General features: G+C 41.2%; 2 protein-coding genes across 6 annotated transcripts; both read right to left on the bottom strand.

Moving 5' to 3' along the window:
- Nucleotides 1–1074: 1074 nt before the first annotated feature.
- On the bottom strand, nucleotides 1075–4531 carry npm3 (nucleophosmin/nucleoplasmin, 3). The gene is made up of 5 exons (XM_031739014.2): nucleotides 4354–4531; nucleotides 4069–4160; nucleotides 3867–3986; nucleotides 3699–3792; nucleotides 1075–1834 (listed from the first exon to the last, which is right to left on the bottom strand). Exons 1-5 carry the CDS (start codon nucleotides 4424–4426, stop codon nucleotides 1728–1730), a joined length of 486 nt encoding a protein of 161 aa, XP_031594874.1. The 5' UTR covers nucleotides 4427–4531; the 3' UTR covers nucleotides 1075–1727.
- Nucleotides 4532–5980: 1449 nt separating this feature from the next.
- Nucleotides 5981–19417, bottom strand: oga (O-GlcNAcase). 5 transcript variants are annotated; one of them, XM_031739020.2, is made up of 19 exons: nucleotides 18902–19416; nucleotides 18412–18463; nucleotides 18223–18320; nucleotides 17967–18097; nucleotides 17698–17869; nucleotides 17495–17593; nucleotides 17109–17393; nucleotides 16151–16309; nucleotides 15852–16042; nucleotides 15359–15619; nucleotides 15049–15252; nucleotides 14412–14586; nucleotides 12893–12946; nucleotides 11428–11513; nucleotides 10222–10326; nucleotides 9283–9374; nucleotides 9007–9199; nucleotides 8751–8910; nucleotides 5981–8467 (listed from the first exon to the last, which is right to left on the bottom strand). In XM_031739020.2, the coding sequence occupies exons 1-19, from the start codon at nucleotides 19065–19067 to the stop codon at nucleotides 8331–8333; spliced, it is 2820 nt and encodes a 939-aa protein (XP_031594880.1). In that variant the 5' UTR covers nucleotides 19068–19416; the 3' UTR covers nucleotides 5981–8330. The 5 variants fall into 5 exon arrangements, 4 of the variants coding, with proteins under 4 accessions (XP_031594880.1, XP_031594879.1, XP_031594882.1 ...); XM_031739019.2 differs by having other exon boundaries at nucleotides 15344–15619; XM_031739022.2 differs by lacking the exon at nucleotides 12893–12946.
- Between the last annotated feature and the right edge of the window lie 1447 nt (nucleotides 19418–20864).

The following is a 20864-nucleotide window of genomic DNA, read 5'->3' on the forward strand; positions in this document are numbered from 1 at the left end:
TGTCAACTCCCAGAAGAGGAAGAAATCAGGAAGGGAAGATGGTGCTGGGTAGGGTATGCTTTACACCACAGGTGTCGAACTCCAGGCCTCGAGGGCCGGTTTCCTTCAGGTTTTAGATGTGTCCTTGATCCAACACAGCTGATTTAAATGGCTAAATTACCTCCTCAACATGTCTTGAAGTTCTCCAGAAGCCTGCTAATGAACTAATCATTTGATTCAGGTGTATTGAAACAGGGTGATATCTAAAACCTGCAGGACACCGGCCCTCGAGGCCTGGAGTTCAACACCCCTGCTTTACGCAAACCGTCAACCAACATCACCAAGCAGGCTCTCAGGTGGAACCCCCAAGGCAAGCAAGAGAAGCCGCCCAAGAAACACCTGGTGACAAGACCTCGAGGCAGAAACAGGAAAGATGGGCTACGGCTGGACCCATCTAGAAAGAATGGCCCGGGACAGAAATCTCTGGAGACCTACCTTTGGCAGCCCATACCCTGGGAGGGGCGACGGGCAGTAGTAATAGTAGGATCAGTAAGCATGAGACACGATTTTCACACATGGACTGGACCACAGATGCTAACCACACTGAGAATCTTTAGGATGTGCTAGACAAGACTTTAAGCAGAGGTTCAGCTCTGAGCTGAATAAGAATATTGCAGATGGCTGTAGTTTCAGGAGCTTTAACAAAGACATTTGAGAAAAAACAACAACAAAAAAACATCTTGATGCATGCTCAATCATCCAGGTAAGTAAATCTCCAAAAGTTGATTCTGTTCATCTGGACGTAGCGTTTTCAGTGGGAGAAACGTTTCGTCACTCATCCAAGTGACTTCTTCAGTCTCAGCTGACTGCAGGTTTCCCCAGTCTTATAAACAGTACATGGGCTGTGAGGTCAGTTCCTTCATCATAATTACGCAAATGGTCATGAGAAACCTGAAACCTGCAACGTTTCTCCCACTGAAAATGCTACGTCCAGATGAACAGAATCAACTTTTGGAGAACAACCAAAAAAAACGAAGCGCTGGCCTAAATTGTACAAAGTTTTTGAGCTAACAGAAAGCAAACCACAAACAGACAAACTGTGAATTTTATTTATTGTGCCTGAATTTCTCATTTATTTGGACAAAATTGCTTTCTTGTTCTAACTGTAAGTACAAATCTTCACATTTAGGATTGAAACATCACGTAGAAAAACAGTATTCTGATATCACAACTGGCAGGAATCGGGTGACACTCCTACGAATCAAGACGTACGCACGTCATCATCCGTCTGCACCACTCGGTTTGACGCATTTTCTTTCCCGTCTGACAAGTGCACGACAATGTTTTTATTTATTTTTTACCAGATCGGCCTTTTTAAACAATACCGGGATCCGCTGGTGGTAAAAAGACACCTCTTCCACCACCTTCAGTGGCGACTGAATTATATACAGTATAAAACTGTGGGTAGCAAAAAAACAGTTCTTCTACAAGTGAGTTACACTGCTGCAACGCTCGCAGTGAGAAACCGAGGAGAGGCGAGAACATCAGAGCCCGTCGTGATTCCTCCGACTGCACCATTAGCTGCCACCACACACAGCGTTCATGCGGCCGGTGTGGAAGAAGTGGGAACTTTGCAAAATGTGTCCGTCTGGTACAAAAAAAGTGTTATTTCTTAAAATGCATCAGAGAGTGAGCCATTTCAGAAAAAAAAGAATAAGAAAAAAAAAATCCATCAGTGAACTCGCCGCCTACTGCTTCTGCTTCTTCTTTGCTGGTTTGATAGCAGGCAGCTCTTCCTCTTCTTCCTCCTCCTCATCTTCATCCTCAGACACATCGGAGTTTTCGACCTGTGAGACTGAGAAGATCAGGAGAAAATGTCAGCTCACCGTGTTACACCGAATCCCGGTATCACCATCTAGACTGCGAGCGTGACACTCAGCCCTTTAATGTTCTGTTATTTTGTTTCATATTGAAAGAACAAAAGATAAAGGATTCACCATTTTCTATCTTTTTAAGGGCCAGAAAGGTCGTTTTATTGAATGCGCCCTCACGGTTGACCCTCACGCACACACTAACTCGAACCAGCAGAAGGAATAAAGTTGTAAGATGTAAGTGGCACATTTCTGTTACTAAGTTTTATTGCCCAGAGATATATTTAACCTTTTGTCTACCAGGGTGAGGGAGCACCAAGGTTACTCCAGGTGTTTCACTACAGAGGACATTCATGACATTCACCTGTATTGAGGATTAAATGAGTTTGGATCCTGATGCCGCCGCTTTAGACTGTAGTTATTCAAAAGCTGTGAGGTACAAAAGATCTTTTTCAAAATAGTATATGTGTTAAGCAATTAAGCCGAAGGCAACTGAGCTTGATTTTCAGGTTCACGTAAAATTGTCAGGACCGCCTCCAAGGTGATAACCCCAGTGGAGGTTAAATACCTGGGATTCCCAATCAGCTTGTAGAACTGAAGAAGGCTCTTGTATGAGAGAGGAAACGTCTCGGGGGTAGGGGGACTTAATTTGAGTAAACGTTCTTTTAAAAGTACGATGAATAAGCTGGAGCTAAAGATCTTCATTAGGTTGTTTGTTTTGGCAGAAATTCCCCAAAATAAAAAACCATCCTGAAAGGCTGCTGATGTTCTTATAAAGGTGATAGTGGTGACTGTCTGACCAAACAGGAATTTCAGGGGAATGAAAGCTGGCACACCTGATGAGGGCAAAATATGGCCTACAGTCCATCTCAGACCTTAACGTTTTACCCCTTGAAAGCCTACTAGGAGTAACCCCTGAATCTGTTATCTATCATGCCTGCTTATAAAACAAAGTGAACGGGTTTGCATCAGAAGTTAGTGAGGGTCGTCTCTGATTATGCAGCTACACTTGGAAAAACCCGGAAACTACTGTTACAGTCCTCAAATGACGATAGCGATACATACTGAGAGGTCAAAACTCTTTGTTAAAGTTACGGAGGAGTTGGTTAAACGTCATCTTCATGGGGGAAAGAGTTTAAGGCAAACTCAACAAGCCCTGCCTCCCACCAAATAAATAAAAGAAATAAAAATGAGAACCCATATTTACGGATGTTGTTCGGCACTGCTTTCACTTGTGTGCAAATCATTTTTCCCCTGTTATTAATTACAACGCCTTCACTTAAACACTTAAAAAAATATAGAAAATTAAAAGCTGATACAGCATTTAAGCAGACTATTTTATCCAAACTTTCTAGTAGAAAGGACCTTATTCTTACATATTATGCCTACCAAAATTCATGTAGTTTAGAATAATTCAGGGTTAGGGGCGACATATTGGAACGTTTGAATGTCTGGCTCTTTGTTTTATTTTATCCACGTCACACTGCGAAAAACTGTTGCCCATCCCTAATATAGACCAATAGGTCAAACACTCAACTGCAGCCAAGCATTACTCTAATTAACTTCCTTAAATGTCAAGCAGAGGAATTCAATTTTTTATAATCAGCTACAAATAAAAATACAAAATTCCAGCTGCATGTTTATTTGGGTCAGCCAACTCAGTTTGAAAAGAGTACCTACATTAACATTTCAGAAATTGGATCAGTTCCTATTATTCACTGATTACTATCATTTTGATATAAATACAATGAAGGGGCTGAAAACTGATGAGATATTGTCAGTGAGCTTCTTAGAATATCAGTACTGGCAGTGTTAAAGTGTTAAAGCACAAAGAAAGTAGAGTATTACCAATAAGGTGTAGCCCACTGACAGAAACTGGCCCTGTGCCGGCCTTGAGTCGGATGGTGACTGGGGCTTTCAGCTCAAACTCTCCCAGACTCACCTGAGGACACAAAGCATCAAAGTTAAGACAGATCAAACTTCAGCTGTGTAGCACATAAGCCTCAGTTTACACACCATGGGGAGACACTTGATGTGAAGGTTGGCAATGGGCACCGAGATCGTCTTTCCTTGGTGGTTCATGGCTGTCACCTCCACCACATTGCTCTCCTCCTTGGCACCGTTACCTAAGCAAACCTGCAGCAATCACAACACAACATCTGTCTGGTGTGTTCGTGCCGCTGATAAATCCCAATGATGGTAACAAAACTGTGCATACTGTTCTGAGTTCAAGGAAGTGCTCCAGGTCCTCCTCCTCCTCCTCATCTCCTTGGAAAGTGTAGAAAGGTACTTTGGAGGACAGCTCGCAACCTGGAATAACAGTAAGACCAGCAATTAAATGACAGCGGTTTTTATTAACAAAAAACCCCAAAACAAAACAATCCAAAATCAAACCCCCAGTAAAAAAAGAAAGGGAGTGAGAAATTTCTGTAGGAACATCACAGCAGAAACCCACGTGTGCGCCTACAGAGCATCTCTGACAGACTGTTTAACAGGCCCTTACTGAACAGGAAGCTCTCCAGCCTGGATTGACCGCTCAGTCCGGCGTCCGAGGATTCATCGTCTTGGAAAGACATTTTGCAGAAACGGTAAAAGTTAAGTATTCTGCTGGCGCTTTCCTCTCTAATGAGCTCTCCACGATAAATAACAAGCACGTCGCAGCCTACACGCGTACCTGATACGTCATCAGTGCGCGCCCGTGGCTCGGCAATTCCCTCCTTTCACAGAAATCAGGCGCTGACTGGGTAAAAGACGTGATGAACTTCTCATTTACCTAATAAATTTACCTAATAAACTTAAAAACTATTGAACTTAATGTAAAATAAAGTGAAATATAGAATATTATAATAAGGTAAACAATACCATCTGCTAATGCTAATAATATCTGCTTAAACTTAGTCCCTTAGAGCTGTTTTCGTGACATAGATTCAACCAGGGGGAAACCTTCCTCAGAGATTTTGGTCCATATTGACATGAAAAGCACCACACAGTTGCTGCACATCCGTGATGGGAATCTCATGTTCCATCACATCCCAGAGGTGCTCTGTTGTTGAAATCTGGTGACTGTGGAGGCCATTTGAGTGCAGTGAACTCAGTGTCATGTTCAAGATACCAGTTTGAGATGATTTGAGCTTTGTGAGTGTTATCCTGTTGGAAACAGACATCAAAAATGGACACTGTGGTCTTAAAGGATGGACATGGTCAGCAACAATACTCAGACTGTGGTGTTTAAATGATGCTCAGTTGGTACTAAGGGGCCCAAAGTACGCAGAGAAAACCCCCTCACACCATTACACCACCAGGAGCCTGAGTATTTGATACAAGGCAGGAATGAGCTCGTGCTTTCAGCTTGTTAATGCCAAATTCTGATCATACCATTACAAATGTTGCAGCAAAAATCCAGAAAGTTTTTTCCAGTTTTGGCAATCCCATGTGACTTGCAGCCTTGGGTTCCTGTCCTTACTTGACATGAGTGGCACCCCAGCATGGTCTTCTGCTGCTGTAAGCCATCTGCTTCAGTGTTCAGAGATGCTCTTGTGCACACATTGGTTGTAAATCAGTGGTTATGGTCATTTTCATATCAGTTCAAAAGCAGTCTGGCCATTTTCCTCTGACCTCAAATCATTTCTACCTAAAAAAAAAACAAAAAAAAACAAAAAAAAAAAAACGGCTACTCACTGATTTAAAAAACAAAACAAAAAACACTTTCTATAAATCCTTGAAATTACTGCAGGAAAAATCCCAGTAGATCACCAGCTTCTGAATACTCAGCCTGTATGGCATCACAGATTCCACATTTAAAGTCAGTTAAAATCATCTTTTAGCTCCATTCTGATGCTTGGTTTGATCTTCAGTAGGTAGCATGAAAGTAGATATTTGCCTTAATGACTAGTTGAACAGGTGTACCTAACCACTGGCTGCTGATTATTACATAATTGTTTGCAGTAAAGATTCTTTTAACAAGGATATTAAACCAAAGGTCACTTCTGACCCATCTGAACAGGTCAGTATTCCTTTATTGTAAACATATTACTTTTCCTTTACTTCTAAAAACCTTACATGAAATCTTTCACTACAGACAGGTATTAAAAAAAAATATCTAAATAAATAGTGGCACACAGGACACAAAGCAACAGTCACTTATCGTTTATTAGTTTTTCCATTTTATATATTTTACATACAAACTTTACAATGGAAAACTGTCACTTTAATGACCCCCCCACCCCTTAACTGAAAATCTACAACTGGAGCCCTCTCTCTTTCACAGCCAAATATTAATCAAACCTAGTTGGCAGAGGAGAAAGCTCAAGCATCAGCAAACTGCAAAATGAACCATTTAAGACAAGTGTGAAAATTATACCGCTGTTTCAGCAGACAGAGCAGATCCTGTGGGTGAGTTTCACACCTGGCTGACAGGTAAGACGGCTGTACAGGACGAGGGATTAACTAAACCAGCGTTAGTTTGCTGGCAGCAGTTTCAATAAAGAAAACAAAATAACACTTTATGATCGACAGAGTTTACAGACTGTCCGAGAACAACAGTATTATACTCATAGGGCTGAGTGGCATGCTTCTTCCTCTATGTAGCATCAGATGAGGTTACTTTTTTCCTAGCATCTGCCACAAGAAATCCATTACAACTCATGCACATTATGAATGCACAGTTTCAAAACATCACATTGGCAGGCAGCTACTGAGTAACAACCACAGATCCTCAGTTAACTGGTTAAACACTCCTATAAGTGAAAGTGCTTTTTTAAAAGAAAAACAAACAAAAAAAAATTCATAAATGCAAATTATAGCTTTGACTTAAAAACACATTCAATGAAGAGCTTGTGAGGAGGAGGGGGGGGGGGGGGATAAATTTCTGCTCCAAACCCCGTCAACTGAACTAAACAGTGTGGAAACCATTGCCATTTTCACATTTGGTGAAAACATTCAACAACCTCAGTGATCCCAAGAGCGCCTCGCTGAAGCGCAGCTGAGAATACATTTACTGCTATGCAACGCTGAAACAAAGCATTAAGGGATGACACGAGTGAATTTGCCAGTCAGGTCTGGTGAAATGAACAGTTTCATATCAGTGGAAGAAAAGAAGATTTCGGATTCTTCATCGTTTCAACCAAAAGAAAAAAACAACAACAACAACAACAACAACCACCCCCCCCCCCCAAAAAAAAAACAAAAACACAAAGCAACACAAAAAGCCTAACACATTTTGGTCCCGTGGTGTACTACTCTCAGGAAGTGTTGATTTAAACATTCGTGCTTTCAAACAGGAACGAAACAAACTGTGGTAAACTTGACATTTTAACTACGCAAAGTTAGGAAAGACAAACATTTCAACAATATTAGATAAATGTAGAATTTAACAACTAAAAATGGTACAATATCGGCTTTTTAGTCAGCTTAGGTTTACTGAAGGGTTTTTGTGCTTGCGTTATGGATCTGGTAGAGCAAAAACCAAGACGCGTTACTGTGAGTGTGAGGCTACATCTCTGGAATTTGAAAAACAACGAGGCCAACGTGCCATCTCTAGCCGTGTGTGAAATTATAAAGCTAAAATAATAAGGCAAGGAACAAAAAGGCAATGGCTGAAAAACATGTTAATGAACACATGAAAGCTTTAATTGCTTTCCAAATGTCTACTACTAGAACGGTAATTCAAAAGGACCTCCTCTTTGACGTTTTCTTTGTTGGCCTGTGGCAACATTTAATTCAGGGCTTGGCAAAACCTTAAAAAGCTACAACTGTTCACCCTTTGTGTACACACACAGTGCTTCACATCAATTTTGTCAGAAACACACTACCTAAAAGGCAGCCATCTCCAAGTATTTGGAGCGACCGAAAATACCATGATGTGCAAACGAAAGGCAAACTCAAACAGCACTTCACATCCTGCATAAAGATGTTCCACCTAAGCCAACGACTATACCATTTCTCCATGTCACATCTGGGAAAGCAGGATGTGGCGGTAGTTACGACATTAGATGCGGGCTACCCTCATTTCACAGCTCAGCCTTCACTTCAGATACAGACGCTGATTTCAGGCATGCGGGTAAAATTCATGTAATGGCCACTGGATTTAAAAAAAAAAAAAAAAAAAGAAAAGAAAAAAAAAGAAAAGAAAAAAAGAAGGTGGGTGGGTTAAGAAGGGCTCAAGGAGTCATCTCTTCCTTCCTCTTTCCTTCCTTCCTCCTAGGAAGGAATAGTGGGATCAGAGAAGGGGTCCCACTTGTGTGTTACTGACTGAAAGAGATTACAGATCACTCCTTGGCCTTTGACGTGCTGAATCCAGTAGAGCCAAAACATCTAAGGGGGGCACAGGCATCCGCTGTGCTTTCACACAAATCCTAAAAAGAGCCCAGATTGGTAACGTGGTATAAAAATCACCATGAAAGTGTTTTTCTCATGAAGGTAGCAAACACATTTAAACTATGTCAACTCGCTCTTTGTCCGTTATTGTCGCAGGATGTTTCTTCAAAGGCTACGGCCCATAATGATGATGTCTTTAGGAAAGCCCTCCATTTTGGCCACTTCAAAGCATCCCAGCTTACTATAGAAGTCCAACATTCGCTTATCAGTCTGTCGAACCTTACAGAACGCGCCGCGGGATCCTGAGAGAGAAAGGAGACAGGTAAGAGAACCAAACTTCACTACCCTTGGTTTGTTTACATTAAATCTAAAAGGGGTAAGGAAGCCTTTATGATAAAAATGGAAAGTCATGTAGGCTTCTAATCTTGTCGTTTTTGGACTTTGGCTTCATGCACACATTACATCTAGATAAGTGAACCTTTGTTTTCCACTTTACTAAAACTTGAAAAATAAACTTAATGAATCAATACTTCTACGGCGTGGTTATGAGGCAGGAGGCTAAAGACACGGTTGGCTGCTACCTACCGTTGGCCTTAAGAGAAGATAACAGACAGCCCATCATGCTTTTGGCCACACTGGGGTCAGTGACTTTGGCGTGAATGTCAACCTTGATGAGAGAGGGAAAGTTGGAGAGGAAAGAGTCCGGCAGACCCTCCTCCTCTTCATGGAAACTCAGTATCATCTTCTACAATAATGAAAGAGTGCTTTAGTAATCTTAACAAAAGGACGCACAATCATGACGCTCAATATTATGATAGAAAGAAATGGATTATAAGCATACTTCAGCCTCTGTGAGGTCCTTATCACAGTCAGGTTTGTGGTATTTCTCTTGCATGAAGGGAATCCAGCTCAACTTGCATTTCTTGATAAAGGGTTTAACATCTACGGTGCCGAGAGCATAACCACAGATCCCTTCATCATCCTCCAACACAAACCCATAGTCTGAACTTAGTGTCAGGAGACCGCCTACTAACCTGTGAGCACAGATTAAAGCCTTAATAAGTCACTGAATGGGGAAATGTGTTGACTGTAAACAAATGCACGTCCCTTTTCTTACCTGTCTCCTATGAGGTCAGGATCGTCATCAGAGAATGGTACATCCTCCATGCCTTCACAGTACATCTCTTTACATATTTTATAGACTGCAGTCTGCATAATGAGACCGATAACAGCTGTTAATGAAACAGTTGCGTTGACACCAAGTTTAGCAACTTTAACTCTACTTGAATAAGTGGCTCATAAGTTATATGGATTCTGCGAATTACTCAGCTTGCAGTTTACATTAATGTTGGTCCAGACTTGTGTAGCTTTTCACTACAATTAATATAAAGACAAAAATTCCAATATTTATAAATCCCACATATTTAAAAAAAATTATTATTTTTTTAATCATACCCTGTGAATGCGATGTTACCGTCTCATTTTTTGTTTCATTTGTTTTAATGTGTTCAACGCATGTCGTCCATACGCAACTAACTTCATGGTCATCAAAATTTGAAAAAGTGCTGAAGGCCTGGCAAAAACTGCTTATAGGGTGGGTTTTTTGCTAGATAATGTAATAAAGACTCAGAGGAACTAAATAAGTGACTAAATACAAAATATGGTCACATATTAGTTAGAAGGGATTTTCCAGAAGTAAATCAATTTCATACAAAACATTTGGATGTCCAAGTCTAAGACACGGACATGTTGCAACTTCATTATTTTGTCACATACTTATGAGAAATGAGGGGAAGAAGACAGGATACTTATACGAATATCTGAGGTCTGGTGACAAACTGTTTTGTGACATTTACAACACACAATTTACAAGTAAACATCTGCCAAACTTAAAGAAATTCCCTCAAGACATTCCAGCTTTTTATGGTAATACTAAGACAGTTTTGCCTTGCTTGACAACTGTTATAAAAAGGACTACAGGAGTGTGGCTTAACTAAAAAAAATTAAAATAAAAAAACCACACACACACACACACACACACACACACGTATCTCACCTCATCTTTGGGAAAGTACGGCCTTATGGTATAGATTTTTGAAGTTGGCAATGAAGGTGGAGGTTGGTAGAAAAGATCGTTTGCCCCATCTATTGGCAACAATCGCTGTGGATATCAAAATAAGGAGGGTCAGTTTCACAGGGAAAAGGTGTCGTGCTAGTCTGGCTGATTGCCTCACTGTGTGTTTGCCAAGTTGAACCACTATCAACCCAAAAGGAACTAAAGACAGAAAAGTGCTTTGGAGTCTGAAGACAACTTAAGTATATAAAGTGTTGTTCCTTGTTGACCTGACAGTGGACAACAAGAGCAAACCTCACATCTTTCTCATTTTCGCTAAAGAAACACAGCACCAACTACAGACATTTGCAAACATAACAAAAAGAAAAAAAAAAGGCTCGTGTTTTGGTCTGACTAAGGTTTTACTGGCTGAAGGAGATGCTCCTTTCCCTTTTGTAAGGCATCGCAATACTTCGCTGCGCAGGACCCTCCTGTTGAGAAAAATAATGATGCTAGCGCAGAAAGACCGAGAGAACTCCAAGCAACAAAAACCCAAAACGGGGAATTAAATGATTGCCAACTGAGTCACTCAACAGCATTTTGGTTGCCATTGGGAGTCTGGGCTGGAAACACCATTTTAGACTGGTCTGATGTGTTTAATCATGGAGTTCTCTCATCGCGTACACGCTTGCGTTCTCGCTAGCGCTGCGATGCTTGCGCGTGCGCTCGCAAAGGGCTGGCTTTGAGCGCTGTGCTTTCCTGCAAAGAAATGATATGTCATGAAAATAAAACCTAACCATACTCGCTTGCGCTGCATGCGCCAGGGAAAAGCAGCATCTCCTTGGGCAGTTGCTGAAAGAAACCAAAATCGATCAGAAGCAGCAACGCAATCAGAAGATGCCACGCCAGACACTGGCTTTAAGTTTGTTTTTTCCCCCTCCCAGGATGGAATTCAGGTCACCCACTCCCCTCACACATACTGCCAATGTCCCAAAGTAATGTCAGGGCACAAACATATTTGGAGATCAAGTGGAGGGGATGGAGCCTGGATGTCGTGAGCATAACTCACTGCAATCAGCTCACCTTTGACAGACCAAACCCCTTCATACCTACGCACATAATACCATCGTCGTCTTTGCTCACAGCACTCTTTTTTTTTTTTTTTTTCTTTTTTCCATTTGATTGCTGTAAATTCGGTGCATTAGATACCTGGAACTCTCCTGCTAGACCTCCCCTAAAGGCCCATGGCTCTTGGTCTCCTCTAAGGAACTGTGCTGAGGACTGACTACGACACCCTGTTAGGAGCAGAGCCAAGCGGACATTGTTACCACAGGATGGGGCTCTCTGATACAGATGAAGGGAGTGGGGAGATGAGAATGAAGGGGGTCATATGTATCTAATAGCAAAATATTGATGATTTTTTTAAATCATTAAAACATAAAAAAGGACCCAATTTGGAAAAGATAAATTATATGTAGATAATATATTTTACAATCAAATGGGGCTCAAGCATCTAAAGCTTATATATGCTAGAAGGAATCTGGTGCAAGATGCACATTACTTTTACAAAAAACTGCTCTGCACCTTTGTAAATGCGCTGTGCCAATGCAAAATGTTACCCAAAAGCTTCATGTGACATGGTGTCCACGTGGCAAGTTATTTGATGCAGGTCTTTCATTTTCAGCGTTTCAGGAGGGTAATTCTCATTTGAGAAGCTGACAGACTTCATGACCAATACAGAGAGAGGGGGGTAAAAAATAAATAAAAACTGTCTATGGGCTACCAAAGTAAGCTTTAGCTGCTGTCACCCCACTGATATTAGCACCTCGTGTGAAGTCACATTCTTATTTTATCTGCCTTGTCACATGACGGGGTAGCACAAGTCATTAAAAACCAGGAAGACGAGAGGCAGCATGACCAGCATTTCCAGACTTAAAGGACCTCTCAGCTTATTATTAAAACCCAATCAATATAAAGACAAATGAGCAAGCTTCTGATTCAAGTCGCTAATAAAAAAAACAACCCTGGTTGACAAGAAGCCCTGTCATGTGACCAGACAAATGCAGCGCGCGTGCAGGACACCTAACAGTGCTTTACATGTGACTCTCTCCCTGATACCTAAAACATTTCCTTTGATGAACTGACACCACAGCATACAGATGCACCCACAGGAAGGAACTGGGAACCTGGATATCCAGATTAAAAACCACAAAGGGTACAAAAGACTAGCCGATTATGTAGTGCAACTGCACCGATCCAGCACTGTGACATTTATGCAGAATAACATGGAACATTTGTTCTTTTGTCTTTCTGCCCCCCCCGCCGCCCTTTTTTTAAGGGTGAGTCCACTCAGAAATATTACATATTAAATATAAATAAAACCAAGTGTAAGGTCCCTTGAGTGAGTGCATCTGGCTGGTCTGAGCCAATTCTACAGGCCTACTGACAGAAACAAAAAAAACAAGTTAGAGAGATGCTGCCAAAGAGAAATTTGAGAGTTAACACTTAGTATTCAGACTTTAAAATCGCTGCGCAAAATGTGACTTCATCCAGAGGGCAGCTTCCTTTCCTCCAAATCATTCCGTTACATTTAAATTTTTAGCTTTAAAATAAAACTACAAAGATCAATTTGATACATGAACATAAGAAAGAGACAACGCCTGCATGTGCATACATCGGCCACTGTCGATCCAATAGCAGTAGAAACTTGTACTGTGGATTCTTCCATCTGTACATAGTGAAGGGAGAAAACAGTAGAAAATAGTTATTAGTAAGTGTTCTCAGTACAATAACCAGGGAGGTTGTGACTAAGTGCTGGCTGCACAGCTTCCACTAGGGGGAAAATATGGGGACTGATGAAATGAATACTAATAGCAAAAGCAGAAGTCAATATTTGGGAACTTCATGCAGGTAACTATATTTATGGGGCTTTAACTTCTTTGGTGAGGCTTGAGGGTTTAAGACCATTTACTGAAGCGTCAAGCCGACAGTGTGGACTTTTAATGTGGATTTGCCAGTGTGGGTATGCTGCCTGCTGTGTACTGTGGGCCAGAGACCTCAGCTTTACCATATAGCCGGACAGGACAGAAACCTGTGAATGAAACTGGGTTACAGGGAGTAACCTACAGGCCATGCTGGTGCTTCAGACTAACAAACAAACACTCCATAAAAAGATGGAGATGTTATGAGACGACTCCATGTCACTCATGCTGTATCACAGGACATCACCTGAAAGAGTAATTTAAGATAGAGAGAGATGAAAGTGGGAGGGAAAGAAAGAATATCTTCTTTAACAGTGTGATGCATTCTACTCTGATACAGAGTGAGCACATGATTCAGTAGCTTAAAAATCCAACAACCTCATGGTAGAGATTACTCAGTGAGGCAACAGTGTAAGACTTCTTGTAATATATGCATGTGATTCATATTAAAGACAATTTAGATATTTCTGATTCCTTGTTTATGCACCAGAATGGCCTTCCACAGTGAGTCAGTCAACTTGCTCTCCAAGCTCGCGTGCGCGCTAGGGCATGGAGGAAGGGAGGGGGTTGGGATTTCCCCCTGTGCCCATCCCCACAGACGGAGAAATGGAAGCAAGTGTCTGTGTGGGAACGCAGCAGTGATGTTACTGGATACACAGCAAGCAGCAATAACCCTGCTGGGACATTTTCTCCACAGATACTCAGTTTAGACTAACATGGAGCAAATTGTTGTGGAATAAAAAGGGAGCACAGCAGCAGTGCAAGCAGCATTCAGTCAGATTAGAAAAAAGAAGGAAAAAAAAAATGAACAAATTAAAGAGCAATTAATAGATTTATATCCATTTAAATGTGATGCATTTGACATAACCCACTTCTAAACTAATCTAATAACCTGCTACCAATTTCAGCTGGGGATATTTGCCAAAAACTAACCCTACATTAACTGATGCAGAAGATTAGAAATATTACTGTTATTCAGATTGTCTCATATCATTCTTACAATAACAGTCCAGCTCTAGAATGGAAACCATGCAGCTAAATGATCCATCATTACACTGTTTGTTCTTTCGTTTTTTTTTTTAATGATGTGCTTTAGTAATTTGTATGCAACTGTGTTTCTGAGAATGGTAAAGGATTACAACACTTGAATGGACTCTATGCTAAACTACTGCTCTCTAAGAATAAGGACCCCGTGGTTCCCCTTACACATACCGAGCCACTGGACAAAAGACTTGACCATAGAAATGATGCTCTTGATGTCCCAGAGGTAAGGGTAGAGGTCATACAGGATGGTGCGGTTAGCTGTATTAGATAGCCGTGTGAACATCTGGATGACTGAGCAGCACATCTCCTCAAACTTTTCTGCCCGTGACTGCCATTCGGTCACCTGTGTTCAACACAGTGTTTGAAAAAGATAAATACTGGTGGAAAAGGCAAGCATTAAACCATTTCAGAGTTCTTTCTTTCAGAGGAGGAACAAAAAAAAAAAAAAAAAAAAAAAAAAGGCACTCATGTCACTTATGACATATCTCAATAGGCCATGAAAGTGTTGAAATTATTTACAACTGTACTTTTCCCCACTGTGACGTGTGAATATGTAACTAAAAGCAAAACAAGCTGCATAGAAAGGGAAGCTATAGTTTACATAAAAAGCACAGCACTAAACTCTAGTGCAAGCACACCATTTGCTGTCATAACCACACCACCCAATGGGCAGTATGGGTACTACACAGCCACCATTTTGTTTTCTGCACCATGAACAGCGTGGTTAGTTGATAACAGACTAGCCATCTAATGGACCTCCTCCTCTGAACACACTCCATGTGCGCATTTCAGTAAATTCACCCACCTTTTCAGATTCTCTCCTCTTGCAGTTGACACTAACGACGCTGCTGTTGGCTCTTAGCCAGTTGAACTCCTTTAACATTTGCATGGCCTTGGGTCCGTGTTCGTAAGGCAGATAAAAGAGCTCTGCCAGCAAGCACAGGTCCTCCAGGGTAAGAGGCTCTGCTGTGAACAGCGCCTTTTCGTTGGGCCCTGGTACAAACACTTCCTGTGGACCCAAATCAGCAATGATGAGACTTTGCAGGCATTTTAATTTGGTTTTTGCCTTCAAATGCAGATATAAAGGAGAAATGACTCACTAATGTTTGCAGCACCTGTTTGAGCTGATCATCTGTCTGCATAGGTGCGATATCACTACCAGAATCCTCCTGAATTGACTCCTCAGGGGATTTGGACTCTGCCAGACTCTCTTTGTCTGTATCCATAGGTTTGAGGTCCTCAGCCATCTTGTCAGCTAAAATAGGACCTACATGCTTCTCTTCTGGGTCGACTTCGGCTTCTGGCTCTGCCTCATCCTGCTTCTCAACCACCATCTCCATAGGCTCCTCATCTGAATCCTTCTTTTCCACCTCCACCTGCACATGCCCAGTAAAAAGTTAAAGCACCTGTAGAAACATTCAGATGCTCCTCTCTCTGGATTGCACCAGACTATAAAGAGAGGACAAATACTTTAATTATTAGCCGTTTAATCAATGACCCAATGGTTCTTTTATTGGGTGATGAGCTGCATGAACAGAAAACTTGATTGCTAAAAGTACTTGTTAAGGTCACACAAGTGCTACAACTGTGTCATAATGCAAACTCCACCTCCTCTTCCTCCTGAGGTCTTTTTGCCAAAGGAAGTGAGATTGGATCCAGGCACAGAGGAGGCATTGCTGGAGACATGATGGGCTGCTGGAACACAGTTGTGACCGTTGTTGAGGAGCAAAGAGAGGGAGCAGTCATGGATGACACATCTATGCCCGTGCCTTTGGCACCACTCTGAGGCACCTGCCGGCCTGTGAGAACAGAGTGTCAGTGCATACGGTATGGTTCTTAGGCATTTCAGGTGATGCTGCTAAAAACTCTATTAACAAAAAAAATTACATTATGGAGATTAAACTTACTATTGTATTGGTGAGGCACACCAAACTCCCCAAGCCATTCTGTGAGAGCCAATTTTAGAGCAAGTTGTGGGCTATAGAGCATGTCTGTCTCAAGTTCTTCATCACTGCCTTCATTCTCTAACTTAATCTGGATAGAAATGGTGCTGTCCTCACCATCAGCTGGTAAAGGGGCAAAGTGGGGAGAAAAAAGCAGAGAAGTACATCCATTAATAATCTGGATTTCAGTGCAAGATAACAGTAACTTCATACTGAGAGATTATACTGCATCAACATAAAATAAGCTTAAACTTAATTAAAGGTGTTTAAGAAATCCAATGCTCAGGATTCATTTCACTCCATGTGCGCTTGTATAAGCATTACTTAGCTTAAATTGATGTACAGTATATTAAGACCAGACTGCAGAAATTTTTTCCTAGTTTCGATAAGCCTTATATCAGGCGTTTTATTTCCTAACTATAAGTACACCCCCACCCAAATTTTCTAAACCCTGTGCCATTTAATTAACTTTGTGTACTCTTTTAAAGGCATGTTTACAAAATATTAGGCTTGTTTTCTGCCCTCATGGCTAAACACCATATATTTAAACAATGGAAAAGAACAACTGCCCCAGTTTGTTGGTTAAAACATTGTTACATACACACATTTTATCCACATGTAAAAAATAAATCAAGGAGTCTCTATAAAGTGATATATTTTGGAACCACTATTTCTTTGCCTCAAAGGCATAAAGGGTTTTGATAAAATTATTTGACACCGATCTCCTTATTATTTGACACTCTCCTTCCTTATTGCTTAATGAAGTACATTTTATTCCCTCTAGCACATCTAAGGTGAGTCTTGTGCTATTAGGCGTTTTACCCACTCATTTCAATCTGGATCTTTTCTGTGTGTGGTATGCTTTGAAATTTGCAGAATAAATAAACAAACAAACAAAAAGAAAGAAGTCTCTGTTGCTTACTCATGACCACATCCTTGCGCACACCGTTCATATTAGACTTGTACCAGGTGGCCAAAGTGTGGATTGCTACAAAGTTGGATTCAAACTCGCAGTTTGGATTGGTGAGGACTCCCTTCAGTCTGGGGATGAGCTCTGTGGAGCGGCCCTTGTAGGGACCCAAGAAAAGTCTCTTCTGGTCATAATCATTGGCATGAATATTGTCCCAGATTACTGGGGCTCTTCTCAGGATTTTTGACACCTCTTCAATAGACTCCACTGTGATGTCTTTGGAAACCACTTTGGGGCCTACAGAAAAGTCAACATATCCAAATAATTATTCTTTTTAAGTCTTCAACATAGACATGTATGAATAGGTTTGCAATTTCAAGGGAAGCGGTTAGACTTGCCTGTCCATAGCACATCAATGCCAGGCAGGAGCTTCTCTCCTACTGTGTGGAGGTAGGGGGACTGAGAGACATTTGGGTAGCAAAATGTTCCACAGTACTCTGAATTTGACAGTGAGAAAAATAAGTGAGCAAGTAGAGCAAACACACACACAAAATGAGCAAATAAGGCAGGTACAAAAAACAAAACAAGGAAAACAAGTTACCTGTGGGACAGAAGAGGAAGGTTTCAGGCTCTCCAAGATATTGGAAAATTTCATTGGTGATAGAAACCTGAGCATGTGCAAAAGAACTGAACACTTCTTTATCAGCAGGGCACATGTTGTGGTCAATATCATCAAAAAGTAAGGCAAAGGACTTGCAGCCAAAGTGTGAAACCTGAAAGGGAAGAAATGACATAGTAAAATACAGAAAACTGTTGTAGATATCCATCAAGAAGGATTTTAATGTGTTCTTCATAAAAATGCTGCAATACCTGATCAAGTTTCCTCTTGAGTGCAGAAACCTCTTTCTGGTTGGAGAAGGTAATATCTAATCCAGGGGAAATGGCATAGATGAACTCTATCCCATGCTCATTAGCAGCACCAATTAAAGTCATGAGTTGCTCTAGGAGAGAGGAGAAAAACAAAAGTGTAAATCATTGTGCATTTATAATTAATATGCAATTGGCTCACTTTAAAAGTATCATACAATCATTCCCCCTTCTCCCCAAAGACATTCTTGGTAATCACCTGCTTCCTCCACCGAATACAGCTCCCTCCAGAACATTCTGTGTTTGCAGTCATCTTTGGGTGCGTAAAGGTATGTATTCAGTCCCCATTTCTGCTGCCTGTGAAAATCATTTTTTCAGACTCATTAAGACATTCCGAGTTATCCTGCTATAATGCTGTCAACGTGCAATCTTAAATGATTCACAGTACCTCCTGAACAGCTCTTTCCTCTGTTCCATTGTCCATGGCCGCCCATAAAAGCCTGCGTTAGAAAACACGACATTCAGTTTCCATGCACCCTGCAGTCCTGATGTGCGTTTCCTGCATCCACAGCGAGCTGCTTAGCCGCTTCGACAATTTGCCCCCTGGTGCAGACATGCTTGAATCTGCTTAATACTGATCTTCTGTATTACTCAGGAATGTGCCCAAATAAAGACGTCCATTTTAAAATCATGAAGTGGAGCACTGTGTTCATTATCTACAGACAGCGGAATTACTGCAGTATTTCGACGCCTAGCTTCTGATTGTATGCGATTAACTAGATCGTGTTTTAGATACACGTAAGCCTATGAAATTTTAAAAGCGTCATAAATTTTTTTTATTAATCCGCATATTTGCATTTTAATATACAAATGTATCATTTATTTATATATATATCTGACGACACCAAACTACATACATAATCTTTCTCCAACATTACCTTCCACGACTCCGCTTACAAATTTCCTGAGGCCCGTCGTTTCGACTCCGATCACAGTCTCTTCCACCGGGCCAGGGGCCTCTGCACAAGGCTCTCCGGAGACTGGGCTGGGGCTCGGCTCACCATCCACTTGAGGAGTCTCCAACGTATTTTCTTTTTGAACCATTTTTCGAGGTTTCGCTCGATACAAAAGTCACGAAATTTGTGAAGAACCCAGGGAATATTTTCAAATGTAGGTCAGCAGACGAAGGCTGCCAGGCAAACCTGGTGGAAATAAACCGCGTCACTCTGAGCGTAATGTTAGCTAACGCAAGAAATCTATCAAGTTTTTCGAAACAAAAACCCCGACCGTTTTTTACAAGCTGTGATAGAAATTACTATCAGGTGATACAAATCATCATTTAGTTTGGCTAATATGTAAACAAAAACCAAACACTCGTTCGTGGCTGTCCGTGCATTTTCTCTTCTTTATGGGTGGATTTAACCTACTTTACGTCGTTTCTTCCTGTTTACACCAAGTGCGCATGCTCACGAGACCAGTTCAAACCAGTCAGAACTAGATGTACGTGACAAAACACCGCAAAGATTTTACACAGTTAGAGAGATAGCCTACCTACACCTCAGCTCACGGCACGATAGAATTAGCCTCCTTTGTAACCAGTGGGCAAAATGTACATCAAAATGATAACGACATCCGCTTTTTTACGCAGTACACTTAATAGTAGTCAGATATGTAGCAATAATGATGGTAAATAACAGATTGATTTATGTGTGATTACCCACATCATCAGTCTCTCTCATTTATCAATCGGGGATACAAAGTGTACACGTATTTATCAAATACACAAGAGGGTGGTAATTATTCGCTCTGTTGGTCGACTGCGTTGTACATCTCGCCGGCTGTGTAATATCTTGAAATTCCAACCCATATTAGGAATGCAGCTAAGCTCCAACACCACTTTCAAACAGAGGGGAGGTGCTGCTCATCTGTTTATGATCTGTGTCAGCAAAATGCGCATGCTTTGTTCCAAATTGTCAAGATAATCCAGTTATACTTTTGCACAGTACGCAGTGTGCTTTACTACAATGACTACAAAACAGGGTTGCGAGTTTTTACAATATCCAGGGGGTGAGTGGAAAGATTAGGTCAACTAGTCAGGACAAACAAATTCAGTGGCCCTGAATTGATTTGAGCCAGTGACTACAGAAAACAGATTGTACAGGTTTTTACACAGTCATTGATGCTAGCCAAGAAAAGTTTATGAAAGAATTGGATAAAGAGTAGAAAAAGTATCAAAAGGAATATAACAAATGATTAAAATAGTGGGTAGCTGTTAAATCAAGATCCCTATGTCAAATTAGAAGCAACACTCTCCTATCAGCATTTATAATAAATAACAAATAAATAGCTAACAATAAACAAATCTAAAAATGCCAACTATACACATATTAAAGCTTTATACAGATGTGCAAGGTTGCTTTGAGGTATTGCACTTGTCTTGTGTGGTGGTGGCGTTTGTGTGTGAGAGTGTGTTGCATGCCTGTGAGAGGTGCTGATGTGTGTGTTCAGTACAGCGATGGCTTGTGGAAAAAACTGTTCCTGAGTGTGTTAGTCCTGGTTTGGCTGGAGCATCTCCCTGAGGGCAGTGGTCAAACAGGTGGATGGAGGATGGGTGGAGTCTCTGCAGTAGTTAAATGCATATCTTGAAGACCTTAGTGCCATATTATCCTAATAAAGCACTTTGCTCTCAGGCTGTAGGCCTACATGTGGTTCCTGGAGTTTCTAAAAGTAGAACAGGAGGCAGAGCTTTCAGCTATGGAAGCTCATTTCCACCACTGAAGAAAAATTTCCATCCGTAGTTTCAGGTTATCGCAATAGTTTGACTTACTCCGTTCTCTGAGAAAATAACTTGATATTTGGAGTAAGTTGGTTGAAATGTGGAATTATGGATGGGGTTCGAAG

This window comes from Oreochromis aureus, linkage group 13 (assembly GCF_013358895.1).
Source record: "Oreochromis aureus strain Israel breed Guangdong linkage group 13, ZZ_aureus, whole genome shotgun sequence".
In the NCBI taxonomy this organism is placed as follows: domain Eukaryota; kingdom Metazoa; phylum Chordata; class Actinopteri; order Cichliformes; family Cichlidae; genus Oreochromis; species Oreochromis aureus.